This window comes from Stenella coeruleoalba, assembly GCF_951394435.1.
Source record: "Stenella coeruleoalba genome assembly, chromosome: 5".
NCBI classification, from domain to species: Eukaryota; Metazoa; Chordata; class Mammalia; order Artiodactyla; family Delphinidae; genus Stenella; species Stenella coeruleoalba.
Genome location: NC_137150.1, coordinates 36,852,238 through 36,875,038, shown reverse-complemented (window position 1 = coordinate 36,875,038; position 22,801 = coordinate 36,852,238). Strand labels below are relative to the sequence as shown.

At 40.7% G+C, this 22,801-nt stretch overlaps 1 protein-coding gene across 6 annotated transcripts in view; it reads right to left on the bottom strand.

The window, feature by feature from the left end:
• KCNAB1 (potassium voltage-gated channel subfamily A regulatory beta subunit 1) overlaps positions 1–22,801 on the bottom strand; it is a 508,411-nt gene that overhangs the window by 234,253 nt on the left and 251,357 nt on the right. The window contains exon 2 of one of the 6 annotated variants that reach the window (XM_079921206.1): positions 17,441–17,471. The exons of 4 other annotated variants lie outside the window; for them this stretch is intronic. In XM_079921206.1, the coding sequence (XP_079777332.1) occupies positions 17,441–17,454 (14 nt within the window). In that variant the 5' untranslated portion in view covers positions 17,455–17,471. Of the gene's footprint in view, positions 1–5,903; positions 8,175–17,440; positions 17,472–22,801 lie in introns of those variants that run through there. One more of the 6 variants, XM_079921209.1, reaches the window with a different exon arrangement.

The following is a 22,801-nucleotide window of genomic DNA, read 5'->3' as shown; positions in this document are numbered from 1 at the left end:
TGGCCCTCTCTGTGCACAGCCCTGCTGATAGCCTGGAGGTTACTCAGAGTGCGTAAAAAGGGCATACGGTGTCTCTGAGTACATTTTGCATTTTCTGGAGTGAACCCAGCTCTGCTCTTGGCCAGAGTGAGTATGCTGGTCGTGTGCATGTTTAAAAATGCTCATGAAATTGTGGGGGGAGTCTCTGATAGGCGTTAAAACTGGACTTCACCAAAGCAGACACATATTTATTTGGAAATCCAGAGTAATAACAAGCCAGATTTCTAAGCTTTTTGTTTCCTTCCAACTGGTTAAGCACTTGACTACCAGGGTATTAGGAATAATTTGAAAAAAAAAAAAGCACAAGAGAGAATATTCAATAGGAAATGTTGACAAATTGAAGATTTAGTTTTCCTTTTACCAAGAAATAAAGTTAGGCATAAGTAAGTGCTTTTCAAGTGGTGTCTTTTTCTCAGGGCTCTCGAGCTGTGTTAGCGAAGTCTTTCACCAGAGGCTCTGCCCCGTGCATTCCTAGCATGTGGTAAAATTGTTCCTTGCTGCCCTTTTTAAGTTAGGTGTGGCCATGTGACTTACAAGACCGATGACATGTGAGCAGAGGTGTCAGGCATCACTTCTGGGCAGAAGCTCTAAGAGCCAGCGTGCCATTTGCCATACTCTCTTTATCAGTCTGCCAGAGTGATGGACAATGTCCCAGAGGTGGCTGCTTGTTAACATGGGTCCCAGAGAAAGGACAATGCAGAGCGTCCCCAGCTGACCCATGAAGACAGGCAGCTGGAGTGAGAAATAAACCTTGTGTCTAAAGCCACTGAGATTTGGGGGCTGTTTGCTCCTGCAGCATAACCTGGACTTTAGGTTCTGACAGACAAAGAGTGGGATAGGAGAGCTTTTCTCGCTGCCAGGCTGGCTGGGCAGGAATCCCTAGAGGGACCCCTCCTGTATCTTTCTAAATCGCTTCATTGACCCCTTTGCAATTATCTTTTAATTTCAAAGCTCTTAGCTATGCTTTAATCCCTTATAAAGGCATATAACTTTATTTCTTGATCTCTCATTGTTGCTGTTGTTGTTTTTGAAGCAGTATTGAGATTTGAAGGAGAAAAAGGCTCTAGATGGGGAATTAGAAGGTGAAAGTAGTTTTACTGGTTTACTGGCTCTGCCATTAACCATCTGTGTGACCCCTAAACAAAGCAGTAATATTTTGGGGCCTCAGGTTCCTTGTCTGTGGCACAGGGAACTTGAATTAGACCCTAGGTAGCAAAGTAGCAACCTGTGAATTTTACACAGCCCTGAGATAGGTTTTGTTCAGTCCACATAGGTGTGGCTTTTCTACATTTTAATCAGACAGTCACAACATAAAAATCTATTTGTCAACATTATAAGTCAAAAGAATTCACATAAAATCCAGCTTGCTGATTGCTTGCCTGCTTTTCTACGTGCATCCATTCAACAAATATTTATTGAGCACTCACTGAATGCCACACACTCTTCTAAGCACTGGATTTACTGTAATACACAATACAAGCAAAAAAAATCCATGCCCTCCTAGAGTTAACATTCTAGAGGATTTCCAGCTTATCTTAAAAATCTGGAAGATCTGGCGACATGGGGCCCATATTTCAATACAGTAAGAATTCTTGAGAAGCTGAGTAGTAATTGTACCTTTAGACTAGGTATTGGGTCCCACCTCTGCAGGTGTGGGGAAGGCCCAGCCAGGCCCTCACTTTACCTGTCTGGCCCATGTAGGCTTCTAAGTTTGTGATGCTTGGACTAAGTGACCTCTCAGAGTCCTTTATTCCTAACAGCCAGGATTCTAAAAGTACATGCAACATAAAATGAAAACAGTATTTTCAAGTGTGTTACAGAAAATCTACATCTTAATACTGTTACAAATTGTACAAGCTGAGCTGTGGATATATGTAAAAAAAAGGATATTGCCTCTGCCCTCTCTCCCTCCTAGCCCCAGTATCTTTCACTCGACTGTACAATTCTGGAAAGACAGAAATATACCCAGCACATGCCATGTCTCCTTGGCTTCAACCCTGCTCCTTCCCTCCCTCTGTTGCTGCCCTCTGGCAGGCTTTTCGTTCTGGAGATGCAGATTAGCTTTGTAAATAACCAGGGGTGCACATACCTTAGGTATCTTAAATGTTTAATTACCTGTCTAAAATTTTAGTTCAGCAGTTGGATGGAAATTAGCATATCCCTTTAACAAGATTCTGGAACATCTTCTGTTTGCTCTGCAATGTTATTTACTAACTGCATCATCATTCTCCTTCACAGCAAATGCAAGAACGCATGTGGGTGCCGAGTAATGGTTTTGTGTTTCAGGTCCAATGGGAATGGGCTTTGTAAAAAGTATGTGGGCTGGCAGGTACTAGAAAATTATTTGCTAGATTATTATAAGTCATCTATCCTATAGCAATTCTTTTTATTTCTTTCTTTTCTTGTTCTTTTGCTCTTCCTTTCTTCTGTCTTCCTGAGGGGTTGTAGATGAGTCATATTTTGAGTCATTTCCTTAATAAGTAGCAGGGTTAATGGTATCAAGATAGGGAAGAAGTAAGTCAGAACACCAAAGCTATTACCACACATCTTAATGGATATATACACACATATCTACACCCACAGCACACACACACACATATTCCAGTACTCAAGTGAAAGACAACTAAAAGATCATTTTTCTCTGTAAAAATTTTCATCTAATGGCTAAGACTTAGTAAGCCAAGTTTCCACCAGAGCAAAACTTTATAACCAAGTTATAAAAGCTTCAAAATAGCAAGACACAAGGGAAACCCTGACACAGTCTTAATTACACTGTCACCAGATACAATGTTAAAATGTACCTATAAATGTTCCCTTTTAATCCTATGAATTAGTCCTGTAGATGTGTCTAGAATTGTATTTTTAATGTCTGACCTACCTATCCCACCTCTGAGCAGAATAATTACTCTAGATTCCAGATTAAAGTGGTTTCCTTTCAGTTAAGTTTCTAGAAATATCTCCCAGAAGCTGAAAAACAGCACCAAATATTAATGGGAACAATAATAAAAAATAATTTCAACAATGAACTTTTATTGCTAACTTGTTATGTTCTAGGCCCTGTGCTAAACATGGTACCTGCCTTATGTTGTATAATCATCACGACTACCCTAAGACATGGTTCTTCTGCAGTTTATTCTCCATTTGAACCTTTGGGTCCATTTTCCATCTTTCCTTATCCTATTCTGTGCCCTGGGTGCTGACCTTTATAGATGTCATCATCAAGTTCCCACGCCTTCTGGCTTCTGTCAGGTTCCCAGAGTGGGATGAGAGTGAAGTCTGAGTATTTATTCTTCCACCTCTGTCTCTTTGGGACCCTGAGCTAGCTCTTTCTCTGTCACCCCAGCTCCCGTCTGGGGTCTTCTCCTAAAGCTACCACACTCTCCTCAGCTTCCGGTAATTGCTCCCCTCCTCATCCCTTCAGATATGGGAGCTACTTTGCTCTCTCCAGGATGTTTTACCATCCTTTGTTGAGTGCTCTTATTTCTGCCTATACTCTTGTCACTAGTCCCTCATTAAACTCTCTGTTACTTTGAGAGTGCCATCTATTTTCTGGACTCTGAATAACACAGTACTACCATTTCCCTTTTATAGACTGGAAAAAAAAATTGAGGCTCTGACATGTTAGGTGACATGTACAAGATTGTACAGCTAGTAAATGCCAGAGTCAAGATTTGAACTGAGATGTTAGCCCAAGCTCTTACCCAATACTGAACAAGGTCTATAACAGAATCCCCATTATGTTGGTTTTCTGCAAAGTGTTAAGAAAAGCATCTGGACTTCCAGCCCAAGAAGAGGAGCTAGCTTAACTTTACCACTGTTGAACTGGGCCATGTTGGTTTTCTAAAGCCACCTTGGTTTTATTTTCTATAAAATGGGGGAAATAAGTGGTAAATAGACTTACTGTGGTGATAATTTTCCTAAGTATACAAATATCAAATCATTATGTTGTACACCTGAAACCTATATACAGACGGTCCCTGATTTGCAATGATTCAACTTAAAATTTTTCGCCAATCTTTCTACACATTCAGTAGAAACTGTACTTCAAATTTTGAATGTTGATCTTTTCTCAGGCTAGCAATATGTGGTACGATACTCCCTCTCAGGATGTTGGGCAGCAGTCAGCCACACATCACAGGGTAAATAATGGATACACTTACAACCATTCTGTACCCAGACAACCATTCTGTTTTTCACTTTCAGTACAGTATTCAATAAATTACATGAGATATTCAATACTTTATTATAAAATGGGCTTTGTGTAGATGATTTTTGTCCTACTGTAGACTCATGTAAGTGTTCTGAGCACGTTTAAGGTAGGCTAGGCTGAGATATGATGTTGGGTAGGTTACTTGCATCAAATGCAGTTTTGACTTACTTATAATGAGTTTATCAGGACGTAACTTCATCATAAGTTGAGGAAGATCTGTAATGTTATATGTCGATTATACCTCAAGAAAAAAATTAATACATAAATAAAATAAAATGGGGGAAATAGACTTGTTCCAATTATTGCTCAGGATCTTTTAAGAATAAAAGTGAGATAAGAGATGTGAAAAGACCTTAAAAGGATGTGAGTACTATGTAAATTTAAGTTATTTCTCCTTGGGTAAAACAATCTGTAACAGTATTAGGATGTAGATCTCTCTATAAATACTTATGCATATATGTCTGTGTGTGCTCACACATGTGGAATGTGTCATATTCTTTCTGTAGGTTAAAACATCCTTGTTCTTCCATGATACAAACCCTTTGTTAGGGTATCTACTACTATTTGTCCACAGTTCAAATTTGTATAAGTCCTAACTATTAGGATCCCACATTTATATTCAATCAGTTTAAAAAGTAAGAAAATTTCACTTACCATTGATAATTCCCTGTGTAACAAGACACACCTATAACTTTAGGGAATATTATAATATAGACAGGAAGATATATTTTATAAAATGGCTTCACTCCCACAGGAACAGGAACGAGGACTCTTTCCTTAAATTGGGCTCATTTATGCTATAGCTGAGATACAAAATCCATACTAGTTACGGTTGAGATAAAAAAAATAAATACAGGCTTCTGTAAGGAACAGTGAAAAGATGGATTCCCCGCCTTTACATAAGCTGGGAAGTGGGTAGATATTTGACTATATTCTGGGACACTGGCTTGGAATGGGAATCAGTGTTTTAATCCATAAAGCCTCAGGTCATGAGGAATCCAGGACAGCTCAGTGAGCAAGGTGCTCCCTGCTGTGGAAGTGGTAGCCAGGGAGCTCCCGGAGAACTCAGCAACTTGGCTGATGTTCACCGTCAAGCAGAGGCAAAGCTGGAGCCCCTGAGTGTTCCCTGGTCACCAGCCTGCTCTGCTTATAGCTGCAGTGACAGTGGCCTCTTCCCCCTTTGCCAGGGTTAGCCAGCCACAGCCTCAGGAGGGAAAACTGGGCACTCAGCACCACGGAGATAAGCCCACCTTCCTTTGGCCATCTTTTTGGCTCATTCTCTGATACTGGGAATATCACGTAATTTGTTTGATGACTCAATTTTCTTATCAACAAAGTATGTACCAGCTTCCAGCCTCTTGCTCACAAGATTCCTAAAGATATTTTTAGGGACCCAAGAAAATGTTGCCACACAAAGATGAAGGACAATTAATTCTTTGTATCTTGAGCTGGAGTTATCTGTGCACTTGTCACAGCCTCCTGATCTATGACCAGCTTTTAATTAGACAATAGGCATTTGGCATTCCATGCCTTTGATGTGCAAGATTCTGACTCAGGGCTGTGGAGGTTACTTATCCCTGAAGTTCCTGCTCACACTGCTTTCTAGCTGGGCAGACATGTTGAAGTAATAAAGCAGAACAGTTAAGAGGCTGACCTGTGGAGTCAGGCAGGTTGGGTGACCTTGGACTGATTTCCTCTCTAAGCCTCAGTTTACTCGCCTGTCAAATGAAGATAAAAGCACCAACCTCATAGACATGTTGAGAGTTTTTTTTTTTTTGAGAGTTTTAATTAGAAGAAATGTAAGAACTTAGCAATGTGTCTATGCATAGTAAGAATGCAATGAGTGGTAACTCCATCCTGTACATTTTTGACATAGCACTTAATATATTATAAAAATTTACTTACATTTTTGCCTTTTCACACCTACCTCTCACTCTGTCCCTCCAGTGCTCTGAACTGTGCCTACTATACAGCAGGTGTTCAATAAATGTTGGATGTATGAATCAAGGACAAGTATAAGATGGGGTTTCTGCCCTCCAGGAGTTTACTGTCAAATTGACAGATAAGACGTTTACCAGATAATAATTATGCTTGGCAGAAAGTAAGTCGTATGTGAGGTGTATACACAGAGGCAAAAGAGAGAGCTCCCTTCTGACCAGATGGGAAAGGAAGGCTAGATGGAGAAGGGGGCTTGGAGCTTAAATCTTTCCCCTCCCTCTACTGGCCAATGCTCAAAAAAAATGTCACTCCACGCTCTGGTCACTAAAACACTGACGATGTTTCCCCTCTATTTTCCTGGGTTTAGCTTGATAGGTAGCTGTATTAGTTTCCTATCGCTGCTGTAACAAACTACCACAAACTTAGTGTCTTAAATTAAAACAACACAAATTTATTGCCTTGCTGTTCTGGAGGTCAGACCCAAATCAGTTTTACTGAGCTAAAGTCCAGATGAAAACAGGGCTGGTTCTTTCTGGGGACCCTAGGAGAGAATCTATTTCCTTACCTTTTTCAGCTTCTATAGCTTTTTCGTTCCTTGACTCTTGGCCCTGTCCTTCATCTCCAAAGCCAGTGGCATAACATCTTCAAATCACTCATTGCTTCTGTCATCACAATGCATTATCTATGACCCTTCTGCAGTCAAATCCCTCTCTGCCGCCCTCTTGTAAGGATAGTTGTGATTACATTTAAGATCCACTGGGATCATCCAGGATAATCTCCCCATCTCAAGATCTTCAACTTAATCACATCTGAAAGTTCTTTTTGCCATATAAGGTAATATTCACAGGTTCCAGGGATTAGGACTTGGATATCTTTGAAGGCCGTTATCCAGCCCCCCACCATAGCCAATAAAATAAGGAGAAAGGAAGTTCCTACCAAACAACGTGGATTTGTTCCAGTCCATCTTAACACTGAATCCAGCAAATGTCAGTGAGTCAGTAAGACACATACCCAAGTCATACTGTGTCTCCTGTTAATTAGAATTTATTTAAATTCTTCCACTGAATCTCACTTGAATGTATGGATTTGAACAAATGTTGTTTGCTACTGGTGCCATGGAAGGGTAAGATAGTCAATATTTCGTAAGAAATAGAAACATGAAGCAAAAAAAGAGCCAGTCAGAGATGCTGGGTGGGATGAGGGGTTAAGGAGACTCAGCTGCAGGGAACAGAGTGCTCACAAAGTGAGAGAAGGCTTCAGGGCTCATTCTGGCTGGAGCCAGGCTTGGGGCCATTTCTGTCCCAAAAGGCAGCTGCCGACATTCCTCTTTCCTTGAGAGAAATTTCCACAACCATGGGGAAAGGGCCAAATGAACAGTCAACCTGCACCCTCTGAGCTTGCAGTAATAATCCCGTTTCTTCACAGTAGAGTTTGGGCCATTCAAATACACATAGAACTACGCTCATTATTATGAGATATTTGACATGTCCACAGTTCTTTTTTGTACACATATGTTGGGGAAATTTGATTGGTTTTAGCATATTAGAAGTCTCCCTCTTCCTAGTACTCTCAATAGTTCATTTTACATTGTATTTAAAACCTCTGGAACTGGTCTTCTTCAAGGTGACGATGTAGCCCTATTTTCTTTTTACGTTTAATAGCCATGTCTCCTACCAGAGGTGACAGTCTACATAAATGTGGTCACAATACCTGCCACCTACTTTACTCAGCAAAGACATCCACACTGCCAGCTGTCACGTGAAACCACCTTAATACTGCCATCCCATTGAGCACGTCACTGGTTCTACCCGTTCTCATAGCATCACGTTTCCATGGTGACTAATGCATAGAGCAGTGTAAAATTATAGATAACAGGAGAAAAGTAAGTAGCATAAATCAAATATGTGCTGCACATTTGGGGTTTCCAAAGCTGATCGCTGCACATGTGAGGACATGGACACTTGGCTTCAGTACGGATAACTATCAACAGGCTGCAGAGCTTCAAGCCCCCACCTCTCTACCCAGTGAGCCCTTTACATGCTGAAAAGAAGGGTGCATAAGTGCACAACTACATCATCTGTAGTCAATAAATGGGGCTAGATAAAGATGCAGATGTAACAAGGCACAGTCATGCTTCTGAGTCCCTCTGCCCCGCACACGGAGGGTGGAATAAGGGCACCTTTTCCTCTCCTGTCTTTCACAGACCGGTCATCTTCCTAAGGCACTCTTCCTATCACATCACTTGGTGCTAAAGGACATGCAATGACTACCTGTCGGCTTTCTGGCTGAGCCCCAATTTCTCACCAGGGAGCTTGAGGTACCTCTGGTCCAGGTGTGCAGCCTCGTCACATTCCCTGAGGCTGGACTTCATCCAGGCTGGGCCCCTCACCACCCCACATGGCTCACCTGTTCTCCAGCTCCACTCATCAACTACCCACCCTTCAATAGAGGACTTAAGCTGCGCCGCCTCCTTGAAGTCTTCTTGATACCTCTCTGGTCAAACTGACCTCTCCCTTGCCTGCCCCCCCACCACACAGACTCTTACCTCATTGGATTATAAACATTTTCCCCAGTCACTGCTTCCAACTCTACTGCTTGACTTGCTCCACCTCCTCCACTGGGTGATGTTTTTCATGAGGCTATGTTGGCTCAATTCCGTATCTTTCTAGGCACTTTTCTTAAAACACTTTCTAGACTCAGACCTGCTCCTTTTAAAATGTCTACCTCATATTTAATTCACATCTCTCTTCCCTCCCCTTCCCTGACCCTACCCTAGTCAAGACACTTTTGGCACATGAGAGTGGAGGAAGATGGAGGCCTTCCGCCCCTTGGATACCTCTCCCCTCTCTTCCTTGCATGTTTCTCCTGGTGCTAATCCAAGAGAACGAGGGAAGAGAGAGCCCTCTCCCTGCTTCTCTGCTTACGGAGAGTTCCTGTCCCCTCCACGTTTAGGGCCTAACTGCTGCCCCACACCCTTTTATGCCCCTTCATGCCCTTGCCCCAGGTCGTACCAGCCAGCTCTCCCCTGATCTTTCCTCCACACCCTGGCAGTTGCCAGTGGCTTGATAACTATCAGAATGGCATCCATCACTGTCCCTGATTTTGAGGATGGTGGACAGTTTGGCAGGTTGATGACTGATTCTCCTGGAGTCTCCCTCTTGGCTTTGGGGTGGGAGGTGAAATACCCCATTCCCTTGTAGGGCATTAGTGAAAGGAGGAAGACCACCACAGTACTTTACAAGGAGACCTCTCATTCTCTCCCTAGTAGGCTTCTCTATATTCATTTGGGTGAGCGGCTGGTAGAGATGGTTCCAGGGCTGGTTCTGCTGAAATCCCACCTCTCAGCAAGCCCTGAGGGACATGGTTGACCACCGTACTTGGCAGTTGTACAGGACTGTACAGTGTGTATGGGACTAATCCCAATCCCTGAGCAATGGGAAGCATTGCACTAGGCACCTAGCTTTCTCTCTAGTTCCTAGAATTGTGAAGCCGTAGTCTTCTGCTCCTTCATTCTCTGGCATGTGACACTTAATAGACCAGGTTGGTCACAAGATGGCAGGAAAATTGGGGGCTTCCAGCCTTCTCTTGGCTCCTCCTTTTGTGAGAACAGGTCAGCTAACTCCTCTTTCTTTGACGTTGACCTCAAAAATTGGGTGAGTTGGGATCTATGGTTTATAACATTCAACTTGATATACTGTTATAATTCTACTGAGTAATCTATTTTACATTACTGCTATTGTTCTCAATTCATTTAAGCAGGTGAATTTTTTCTCCCCAGTAAGGTAAAAGCTGAGATGATCCTTAAAGAACAAGCAGTGTTCAGTATTTCCTTTTCTTTATGCACAGACCCTACCAGGGTGCTATGAACATAACAGACAGGGACTAGATATAGACTTGTTGACTTGACTGGGGAACAACAGGAGCTATAGACCTCAGGAGCCTGTGCTGTGGCAACCTGTGGTGGCTACCCACTGCCATGTAGAAACAGAGAGGGCAGAAGCCACATGCTGACCTATAAGGCTGTACATACATGATATTCAAGATTAATTCTGGTCATCAAAAACTCAAGTAATCCAGAATTAAAATCCAGATTTATGGTATCAGGGGAATAAAATATACATATGATTGGATGTTTTCCTTTTTCTAAAAAAATAATTTATTGCTTGCAACTCAGTAGAGTGCCAGAGAGAAATAGGCAAGGCAAGAAGAAGTAACTTGCTAGCATCCCTAAAGAAATGTTGGTTTTCCAGTTTTGAAATTTGGGGAAAGGGGGTGTTTTTTTTCTCTTCGGAAGAGAAAAAATAAGGAAAAATAAGAAATGGATCCCTAACTAAAAGCGAAAAATAACTTTTGGTGAAAATCTGAAAGCTAATGTTAATGAATCCTCAGGATACATATGTATGTTCCAATTTTTTATGTTGATACCCTGTATTTCTTAAATTCAAATATTACATCAACTGAAAATGTGTGGTCCATTTAATAATAGTTATTCAGAACAAAGAAACATGACCACAATAATACTCGTTTTTGGTCGTAACAGGCTTCCTAACATTAACAGGATGGAGTTAAAATGTTGAAATGTTAAGATCACTGCTGTGCTAAGCTCTTTATTTAATCCTCTTAACAGCCTATACAATAGATACTGTCATCATCCAGACTGATGAAAAGTTAGTCCAGCACCAAAGACAGTATAAGTAGCAGAGCTGGGATTCAAACTTGAGTCTAAGTACTACAGTGAACAGATCCAGACTAGAAGCTCCATATGTAAGAGGACATCCCCATTATCATCACAGACTTGTCTACCCAACATCTGACTACTTCCATCCCTAACTCCCCAGGTTCCAGCCACCTTCATCCTCCTGAAGATGACTGCAGCATCTTCCTGATTGGCCTCTTAACTTGCACCCTACAGTCTCTTATCCACTGAGATACCCGAACAATCTTTATAAACCCTACAACAGATTTGTCACACTTCGGCTCAAAATCTTGCAATGGCTCCATCTTACCCAGAATTAAATCCAAGGTTCTCACCATGGCCCATGAGGCCCTCCAGATCTGGCTCCTGGCTGCTCCTCTCCTTCCCTGGCCCATTCCAAACTCACTGGACTCTCAACTGTTCCCAGATGCAGCAAATGCCCTCAGGGCCTTCGCGCTTGCTGTTTCCTCTGTCTGGATTGATCTTCCCCCAGATACTCAAAAGGCTTATTCTCTCACCTTCTTCCAGTCCATGATCAAAAGTTATCAACAGACATCCCTTTCCACCCTCTTCATTTTAAATTTTTTTTTATTTTTATGAAATTTTTAAAGGTTACTTTCCATTTACAGTTATTACAAAATATTGGCTATATTCCCCATGTTGTATAATACGTCCTTGAACCTATCTTACACACAACAGTTTGTACCTCCCACTTCCCCACCCCTATATTGTCCCTCCCCTGCCTCCCCACTGGTAACCACTAGCTTGTTCTCTATGAGTCTGCCTATGTTTTGTTATATTCAGTAGTTTGTTGTTTTTTTAGATTCCACATGTGATATCATACAGTATTTGTCTTTCTCTGACTTATTTCACGTAGCATAATGCCCTTCAAGTCCATCCATGTTGCTGCAATTGGCAAAATTTTGCTCTTTTTTTATGGCTGAGTAGTATTACATTGTATATACATATCACATCTTCTTTAGCCATTCATCTGTTGATGGATACTTAGGTTGTTTGCATGTCTTGGCTATTGTGAATAGTGCTGCTATGAACATAGGGGTGCATGTATCTTTTCAAATTAGTGTTTTTGGTTTTCTCAAATATATACACAGGAATGGAATTGCTGGGTCATACAGTAGTTTAGTTTTTTGAGAAAACTCCATCCTGTTTTCTATAGTGGCTGTAGCAATTTACATACCCCCCAACAGTGTACAAGAGTTCCCTTTTTTCCACATCCTCACCAACATTCGTTAATTGTAGACTTTTTGATGATGGCCATTCTGTCTGTCCACCCTCTTCAAACAGCACCCTCCAGGAGCCTCTGCATCTTGCCATGCTTATCTTCATAGCTGGTCTCACCTCCTGATTTGCTAAATGTTTACTTCTTTGTTTCTCTTTCTCCCTCTTCTAAAATGTAAGCTTTTTAAAGGCAGACTCCATTTTGCTCACCCCCTTATCCTCAACACCCAGAGCAGTGCCTGGCACAGAGCAGGTGCTCAGGGAGTGTTTGTTGAATGAATCCATTCATTTGAAATCCCATCAGCCTTAATAGTTAAGGATCCATATATATGGGCGAAATGCTCTTCTAGGAACTATTTATTCTGTAAAATACCTACTACTTTGTGGATAATCACAATTACATATGAAAAAGCTTTAATGCCAACTGTTTAATAATGAGACAGATCTGTCCTCTAATTCCTGCTATTTCATGGTTAGAACACTGCACAGTATTTTAATAATAATGTGGTCAGTCACAGCCTCCCTGAGATGGCATCGCTATGCCTTATCTATACGTCTGCACTTTCCTTGGCCTCAGTTCTCCTCCCTCGAGTGGCGGTAACAGCACCAAGACAGCTTCAGAGCCCTTAATTTTCTCTTTCTACTTGGCTCTGCACTATGAAACTCAGCTTTCATTTTAATAAAATTCTCTCTTGTCCTAAACAGAAGTGGAAACCATTTAATCATTCTTTTGAGAAATAAGTGTGCTGGTAAGAGGAAATTTTTAACTATATAAATAATTTCTATTCTTGAGAAGGTAGAACAAAAAGAAATAATGAAAATATTTCTAAATAAAAAAGTTCTCTATTTCCATAAAAATAACTTCTGCCATTCTTAAACCCACATATAGTTGGCCCTTTGTATCTGCAGGTTCCACATGTACAGATTTAACCAACCACAGATCAAAAATATTCCTTAAAAAATTCCAGGGCTTCCCTGGTGGCGCAGTGGTTGAGAGTCCGCCTGCTGATGCAGGGGACACGGGTTCGTGCCCCGGTCCGGGAAGATCCCACATGCTACGCAGCGGCTGGGCCTGTGAGCCATGGCCGCTGAGCCTGCGCATCTGGAGCCTGTGCTCCGCAATGGGAGAGGCCACAACAGTGAGAGGCCCGCGTACCGCAAAAAAAAAAAAAAAAAAAAAAAATTCCAGAAAGTTCTAAAAAGCTTAACTTAAATTTGCCATATGCTGGCAACTATTTACATAGCATTTACATTGTATTATGTATTATATATGATCTAGAGATGATTAAAGTATATAGGAGGAGGTGTGAGGTTATATGCATACACATACTAGGCCATTATATATAGGGGACTTGAGTATCCTGGGATTTTCATATCTGTGGGGGTCCTGGACCCAATCCCCAGTGGATACTGAGGCACACTGTAGTCTCTGCAGGGAGAAGCCTGTACACTAGTGTCTCTGTAGCAGGAAGCATTTGTCCTCTTCCTTGTCCTTCTTACTTTGGTTGGCTTGTTTCCCATCTTGAAATGGTGCCTGGATTGTCCTCCCTGTCCAACTTGTCCACTTTCCAAAATGTACAAAAAGCAGCAAAGAATCTCAGGCCACAAACTTAGGTGTTTGCAAAATACAGCATGTTAAAATTTTTCTATAAATTCACTTAATTTCAATTCAGGGACCCCCTCCTGCCGAGCTGAGAGAAGATTTAACTTTCAGATGATACTGGCTCTCTTCTTGCTCTCTCCATGCTGCTGAGGTTGGGCCAAGGTCCCAGTCTTACCCTTTCAGGCATCAGGGAATCCCTCCCATCATTGGTCATCTGTCCACTGTCACCCCAGAGACAGCCTATGTCCCAGACCACATGGTCCTTGACTCTGCTACTTTGATGCTACACAGGTTGCTTCACAGATCTTGGGAGAAGCTGAACCCCTGTCTGGGGACCCAGTCTCTCTGATACCACAGGGCCATTTCCTCTGAGATCCTATCATGTACTTTGGATGCTATTAGGGAGCAAGACTCATGGGCTCATAGACCTTCCACTGAACCTCCCATCCAACAGAATCTCAGCTTAATCTGGGAAATGGCTTTGCTCTCAAACCTGACTCTCTTTAACAGACTTAGGTTTGGGGAAACAAAATCACACTTTCTGCAAATAAGAAAGCGTAAGCTACTTGCTTGAATGGAGAAAAGACAGCAGAGATATGCGGGGAGAAGCCACATATGTTAACATCTTACAGTGGATACTGAAAGCCCCCATTGCAACCAAACCAGAAGATCCCTTCTCTGTTCCTGCATCTCAGAAGAAAATGTTGTAGCTCACTGTGGCTGGAGTTGTAGCTCAGTGTGGCTGGAGTGGACCTGGACTTGGGGTTTCAAGAGGCCCTGCGACCTGGACCCCTAAGGAATTCAGGCCCTCAAGCTGCTGTAGCCCTTGAGAAAAGGCCAGAGTGACTGGATATGCCATGAGTAGACTCAGCCAGCTTCATCTGAGCATCATGTGTTCAAAATCCACACATTGAAGGAGTTTTGGAATGGGTATCATTTTTTAATTGACCGATATAAACCTGTGAATATTATGTATCAATATAAATAATTTCCCTACAAAGTCTGGTTTGCATGCAGGTATTCTTTTTATGACTTAATCTGTTTACTACCATAAGGACTATAGTTTTATAAACCACCTTGTTTTCATTGTCCCCTTCTTTGTGAAGAATCAAGTGATAACTTGGGAATCACCATCTTATGCAGACTACATTCTTAGCAGAAAACCAACCAAAACAAAGACTCAAGTAGTCCCCACACAATCCTCCCCCCAGGACTCTGCACATAGCTGCACTTTTCTCTTTTGGAGCAACACAGTGCATGGCCGGCGGAGGTTTCTCAAGGAATGTGCATGCTTTAGGACGAATGGTTACAAGCATCCATGATCCCTGTCTTTACTCTGTCATTTTAGTTTTCTTTTTTCAGTTGTAATCCATGCCATTTTGGGAACCACCTTACATTCTTTTCTGGTACAAGGCTGTGTGTAAGTAGATATAACAGAAATAGTAGGGGACAGCAAGGATAGGTCATGCTCTTCAGTAGCCAAGGTCAAAAGCAAACAGGATTCCTGCCTCCAAAAGAGAGAACTCATCATGAATGTGAAGAGGGCAAGTCTGGTAGAGAATGAAGCCTGCAGGGGAAGCCAAGGGAGTTACACTGTAATACAATCCCACAGAAGCCTTAGAAACTGATGAAAACTGGCTCATTAATGCATCCAATTATCCATCCAACAAACTTTTATCGATCATCTGCAAAATGTCAGATACTGTGCTGCAACTGGGGCTGATTAAAATATGAATATTCCAAAAAAAAAGTTTAAAGAAAGATCTATTGCAGTGGTATCACCATATGCCCATAGAGCCTCATTCATTCTTGTCCCCTTGTTTTCAATATTATTGGCAATTATAATGGATAACAGTTGGTACTTTACATATATTATCTCATGCAATCTTGCAAGCAACCACATAAGGGATTACGAGGTCCTTCTTACAGATACTGGGGCACAGAGAAATTAAAGAATTTGTTAGTAAAGACAAAGATAGGTACAATCCCACTCCTGGGCATATATCTGGACAAAACTATAATTTGAAAAGATACATGCACCCTTATGTTCATAGCAGTACTACTTACGATAGCCAAGACATGGAAACAAATGTCCATTGAAAGATGAATGGATAAAGAAGATGTGGCATATATATGTATATACGTAAATACACACACACACACACACACACACACACACACACACACACACACAATGGAATATTACTCAGCCATAAAAAAGAATGAAATACTGCCATTTGCAGCTACATGGATGGACCTAGAGATTATCATACTAAGCGAAGTAAGTCAGAAAGAGAAGGACAAAGACCACATGTTCTCTCTCTAATGGCACAAATGAACGTATCTACAAAACAGAAACAGACTCACAGGTATAGAGAACAGACTTGTGGTTGCAGGGTGGGTGGGGATGAGGGTGGGGGAAGGTTGGATTTGGTGTTTGGTACTAGCAGATTCAAACTATTATATATAGGATGGATAAACAACAAGGTCCTATTGTATAGCACAAGGAACTATATTCAATATCCTGTGTAAACCATAATGGAAAATAATATGAAAAAGAATATATATATGTATAACTGAATCACTTTGCTATACATCAGAAACTAACATGACATTGTAAATCAGCTATACTTCAATTAAAAAAAAAAGACAAAGCTGGGTAAATGAATATTACAGTACCTCGAGCTACTGGGCATGCTCCTGCAGAGCTATTCACTGCTAGTACTCCACGCTTTGTGTTTGCAACTTAAACACACACACACACTCACACACACACACCCCTTGCTGGACTAAATATGTGTGATAAATATTTGCCAAAAGTTCATCTTTAAAATACTTGTTACCTTCTTGAGCTATATATAAATTTACCTACTAAGACCTGAAGATGTCCTATTCTCCCTTTGAGGAAAACTTCTAATAGTTTGAACTGCCAAAAATAAGCATAATGGCTGCTGAACCTTCCATCAGCCTGTGGATTCTGGATCAGCCCTGAGCTCCTGTGTATGTGTTCTTTGTACCACTACTCTGCCCTGGTTTTCTGGCCAGAGTAAAGATGAATGGCACCAGGCACCTGGACCATTCCATGGCTCATATCAACAAGGGAAAATAGAACCTTGCCCAGAAATGTCACTTGCCCATGTTGGATTCCTTTTAGTCCTGAATCACGACTGGCATAAACAGATGCTGGTCACCATAAGAAAAAATTGGCTGGAAGCTGTCTGAACTTAGAGTTGAAACCTAAAGCTCAATATTTGGGATTGCACAAGATGTCATTATGTTCTATTTTTGTGCCTGAGTTGCTGTAACTGAAAATGGGCATAACACTACTTGCTAACCCCTTTCAGAGTTCTGCTCAAGGATAAAGATAATACTAATTAAGCTCTTTCAATCCCTTGGTTGAAATGTTTACGTGAAGCAATAACATAAAGTAAGATTTTAGTGGCACAGGATGTTACTCAGACATTTTGGTAATTCGTAATTGTCCTTTGTCAAACCCTGTCCCCAAGGTATTTTCATCTCAAAGTAGGTATACATCAGGCTAATATCCTTAGCAAGAGTAACAAACAAGAAAAATTATAAACTAACATTTTATGAATGTCTCTACTTCTAAAATTAATCATTATTAGAAGTCAAATACTTTGATCAATGGTACTGTCACATGATAATATTACTTTCCTGCTAACAAATAAAATTGAAGTACACTTATTAAACTTACCACATTTGCTTCATTAGTGGCCATCAATGACCTGTAATCAAGCAGAATTTATTGGTGGAATAGATATACAGACTTCAACTTGTTTATTTTTCTTTTCTGCTGTCAATATTAACCAATGTTGTCATTGTTGTATATGCATTAGGAAAATATCTTCTCTGAATGAGAATACAGACCCTGTTGGCAATAATTTGGAGGGCATCAAGGATAGGTCTGGTTCCTCCCCTTCCTGCCCTCCATGTACTACTAGAGGGGCTTGGCATTCACTGGTGGCTGTAAGTACACTGTCATGTCAATATAAAGATGGTGCAACTGAGTTGAAAATGCATGTGGTATTGTCTAGCCCTGTAAGGGATTCTATAGCAATACTTTCCCATTCCTATTATAGAATTACTTCCTCCATTGCATTCTAACCCATGCTTTGCATCCCAGCTCTATAGTTGTTCAGTGTGGCAGTGCAGTCCAAAATCAGCAAGGTCCCAAAGGGCTCATTTCCTCATTTCCCTCTCACTCAAGTATTGTGTCCCTTAAAGGCTCCAGGAAATAATATCTGGCCATGAGTGAAGGAATCATAACCCAAGGTTGAGTTTTAACTCTTGACTCTTCTGATTTCTGAATTCCCAATTAATCTTTTCTAAGTCACTTTGATCTGCAGCCACTAATATTTCTCTCCAAATCTGATACAATCTGGTACTTACTGCTTGCAGGCCAAGAGAAGGTATACAGATTTAAATGATTTGGCATCAAGAGTGTAATTCTTCAAAGCCCAATATTCTAGGCAGTGATAGAGGAGCTTTGGGTCTTAGAAAGGGATGAAGAGAACTAAGAAACAACGAGATACTCCTACTGGTATGTGAGACCAAGCTTCACAGAGGAAAATTGCATGAGAGTTAAAACATTTGAAAATTTGTATCAGAATATGTACAAATTTTATGAATAAGAATAAAAGCATCTTTGTGATTAAAATAAAATGACTGGCCAACCTAATGGCTTCAAGAGAATAATATTTAATAGAAGGATTCAGAAAAAGAATTTCACCTCCCTGCAAGAAACTCCTACTTTCCTCCTCCCCAACACCACCATTAATTGACAACATTAAGGAGGCGGGGACAGTATGAGTTTTATGGAAAGGTTAAGTTCTATTATATGAGGCGCACAGAGCCTCACAGATGCATCACATCAAGATGAAAGAGGCGTTGCCATGGCTCACACACCCCAGGTGCTCAGAAGGAGTAAGATTCCATAGCTCACTGATTACAGTCATGAAATTTGGAAGCGGATATATATTTCTGAAGTCATGGGAATTTTAAGTACAGCTTGATCTTTATGGCTATCCATTGACTTTTCTATTACTGTCCACTTCCAAATTTGTACTTAGGTCTTGGGATTTAAAAAAAAAAAGCAAAAAGGGATATTTCTGGCAGATGTTTCATTAAGGGGCCTAAGAAGCAGAGCAGATTCAGGCAATAGCTGCCATTATAGTAATTGTCAAGGTCAAGATAAAACTGTTTAAACTTTTTCACACTGAAGTTACACACTGTAAATACGAATTTTTATTTTGATTCAAACCTAAGCTGTAACCTTACACAGAGAAAATTCCCGTGCCCTGCATTTTCCATTACCTCATTATTCCTTTTGGTATCTTGCCTCACCTGAATGAGTCTTAGATGCTAGAGAAAGTAATGAGGATGTAATGCTTGATACTTTCGTTTCCTTTACTCTCCCCTCTTTTGCATAACATATTTGCATGATACATGTGGTAAGCTGTATAATGGCCCCTGTAAGATGTTCACACCCTAATCTCTGGAAAGTTGTGAATAATATTACTTTACATGGTAAAGGGGACTTTGCAGATGTGATTAAGTTAAAGATTTTGAGATGGGGTGATTATCCTAGATTATCCGGCTGGAACCAATGGTATATCAGCAGTCCTTATAAGAGGAAGACAGGAGGGTCAAAGTGAGAAAGAGGAGATGTGAGATGTCTCCAGAAGTTGGAGATATGTGCTTAGAAGATAGAGGAAGGAGCCACAAGCTAAGAAATGCAAGTGGCCTCTGGAAGCTGGAAAAGGCAAGAAAATAATTTCTACCTTGAGGCTTCCAGAAGGAACACAGCCCTACTGACACCTTGATTTTTAGACTTCTGGCTTCCAGAACTGTGAAAGAATACATTTGTGTTGTTTTAAGGCACTAACTTTGTGGTAGTTTGTTGCAGGAGCAATAGGAAACTACTACAGTGTAAAATGCCCAGCTTTGTTTCCTAAAGATACTTGCCATATCCCCTTCTAAATTACTTCCTGTTTTGATATAGGACCACAGAAAATCCTGATGAAGCCCTCAGGAAACATCTGGTGGAGTCTGGACTCCTCAGGCAAATATACACTTGCTTCTCTGGTTAAGGAATTATCCTGTGTTTTTATGGACTAAGATATCCAAGCCTCCTGATTTCCAGAAGATTGCTTTTGGAAAAACTGTATTTGAGTGTAACTGAAACCTTAAACTTCTTTGTAAATGAAAGATAAGCCACTATTGAGTGAGAAGTTGTATGTTAACCATGAAGTTCCCAATTCCCACTTTCTATTTGAGTCTCCTTGAGTAGTTTATTTTCTCTTCATCAGAATGGAACAAGTATGCTTTCCATCAAGATGAAAACCCTCTAGAATCAGACGAAGACATCTTCTGAGCATGTCCACTCTTTTCATTAAGTGCAAAAACTCCATAATGCAGAAGTACTTGTTCATATAGAGGTAGAAAATGGAGAAGGAGTGAGTCAAAAGGTCTATTTTCATCAAATGCCTCAGAGGAATTCTTTGCTGATTGAGAGAGAATAGTATTCATTAAAGCCATGCTATTTACTCAACTGATTTTTATAATGAGCTTGTTGCTGTGGTCTCAGGCCAAAGATACTAACAACAAAAACCATATAACATAAAAATCAAGTTTAAAGTGGAAGTTAATTTCAAAGAAATGGAAAAGAGGGTGCTTTAATAGCATATGTTCTTCAGAGAAAAACTCACTTTTCTTATGTAAGAGCTCTGTCAAAGCAGATGGGCTTTCCAGTAGATACAAACTCATCATGGAGAACACTGTGCTTGGAATTTCCTGCAGTTAAGTCCCTTCAGGAGCACTGTCTTGGAAGATGTTGATTAACAATACAATAAATATCTTCTGTTAATAAAACTAGCCATGCACAGTTGCCTTTACATTTAAACCTGCTCGATTAAAAAAAAAACTCTGTAAGAGTGAATCAAAAGGCAAACTAATCATATTACAAGCTGTTAGTTTTTCTACCTGGATATTCAACTGCTATTGAAACCTATAAGCCAGATCTGAACTTTTCATATTTCTTTAACCCAAGAGACTTCAATTGTCACCATTAAAAAGTACAGAGCTGATGATCTCCTAAGAGTTGCTACATATAAGCAGAGTGAGCCTCCATTATTCAAATAAATAGGTTAGAATGTTTAAAAATGTTTCAGAGCAATTTTTTCAAAGACTGGCTCAAAATGTTAAAAAAGACTTTTTTCTTCTAAAATAGTAAGCATGACCATGGAATGCAGACAAGGGGACAGAGCATGTTTCTGTTCTAAGGCAATCTTGTGATTCTGTACTGAAAAGTCTAGACCTTTTCTTGAAATTTTATCCAGCTCTGGATGACTTAAAAGAGATGTAGTATGTTATAGAGGGTTTAGATGAGAGTCACAATTACAGTTGGGAATCAGAAAATTAAATCTAGGAGGAACCATCATAGATATTAGAAGGTTGAGTCATAATAATGGTTTTCAAGTAGCAGAAGACTTACAAGGCAGGAAATTATGGCTAGCTCATTTTCCTTTCAATTGAGTACAGGCCAAGAAGCTTCCAATGCAGCTTGAAACGAGCTGAGTCAACCGCAAGAAGGAATTTTCTCATGGTGACGTTTTTTTTTTTTTTACGCTTGGATGGTTTAGCAGCAGAACACTCAGGCCAGGTGAGCAGGTGCTGGTACCAGAATGGGAAGAAATCTCCCTCCCCAAGTGTCAACAGGAGGTTGGGAGCCTCCGGCATACCACTGGGTTCCCCCTCTTGCCTCACTGCTGGGCCCTTGCTTTCTTGCCTCTCAATCTTCTATCATCATTTTCAACCTGACTTTGTTAAGGTTCAGACAACAGACAAGAATTCAAAGAGCCCTCACTTTATTCTTCCTCTGAGGATTTCAGAGCTTAGTAAATGATTCTAATTCTTAGAAAGAAAAGCCAAAATTTTTTTCATGACTGCCGTGAAAGGAGATTACACAGTATTTCTTCAGGGGCCTTTACAAGTAGTTGCTGCACAGTGCAAACTGGAAAAACAGGACAGATTTCTCATGAGGGCTGGACCAGATGGCCTGTGCGAGGGCTCTCAGAGTCCTCCCTAGTTGTCAATTCCAAGAAAAAAAAATCACTGCTGGGCTTCTGTTTTTGTTTCCAATCTGAGTAACTGAAAATCAACCTGCAAGGAGGGTTTTTAAATGTATTTTGATTCTGACTCTCAGGAACAAGTTTTCAAAGTAATCTCTCAAAGCATGGAGGAGAGTGAAGTATGTTCAGTGCTGAATGCCCTAAAGAGCATTTCATATCCAGGGTTGATATGTAGCCCTGTCCGATCATCTGTGCCCATGGGCTTGTAGATTTCTTTCTGACACACCATTTATTTAGAAACTGTGACACCAAGCACACTATCATCTGAAAGTTAATTTATGTCCAGCTTCAGAATATGTACAAGTAGAGAGCTGCCGCGGGGGCACTTTGGGGTCCTCACGACTCGGCAGCAGATGAAGAAAGCGGGTCTGGCTCTCTGAGTGCACAGCAGGGCTTTGCTTCTTCTAGAGATAAAAGCTTGAACCGCAGACTGTGCATTCGTATAGAAAGGAATTGTCCCTTCTAGAAGTGTTTCATGCACTGTGCTTTTTTCCTGTGTTAAAAAATGGGGCATGATCAAGGAGCTGCAACATAGAAGCTAACAGAGCATAAGGAATCCTGCTCTTGGAGTCAGGACCAGAGTTTGGCCTTGACCCTTTCATCAGCTCCTTGAGTAACTCTAACCAAGGCACTGGTCATTCTGTACAAAGTGATGTGACTGAACTAGATGGAATCTGAAGTTTCCTCAATGCCAACATCCACTGCTAACTCACTTATTTCTAGTGATTACATAGGATTAAAATTTCTGAATATTGAAATGGAAATTTGAAAGACTTTTTTGGCCTTAAATCCTTCAGTCTCCATCACTCTATTTTCTAATTCTGTAAAGAGTGGAAAACTGGTTGTAGAAATATTTGTAAGCATACAGCATGATTAATTTGCAACATCAAATCATTTTTTATTATTTCTGATGACTATTTCTCAGA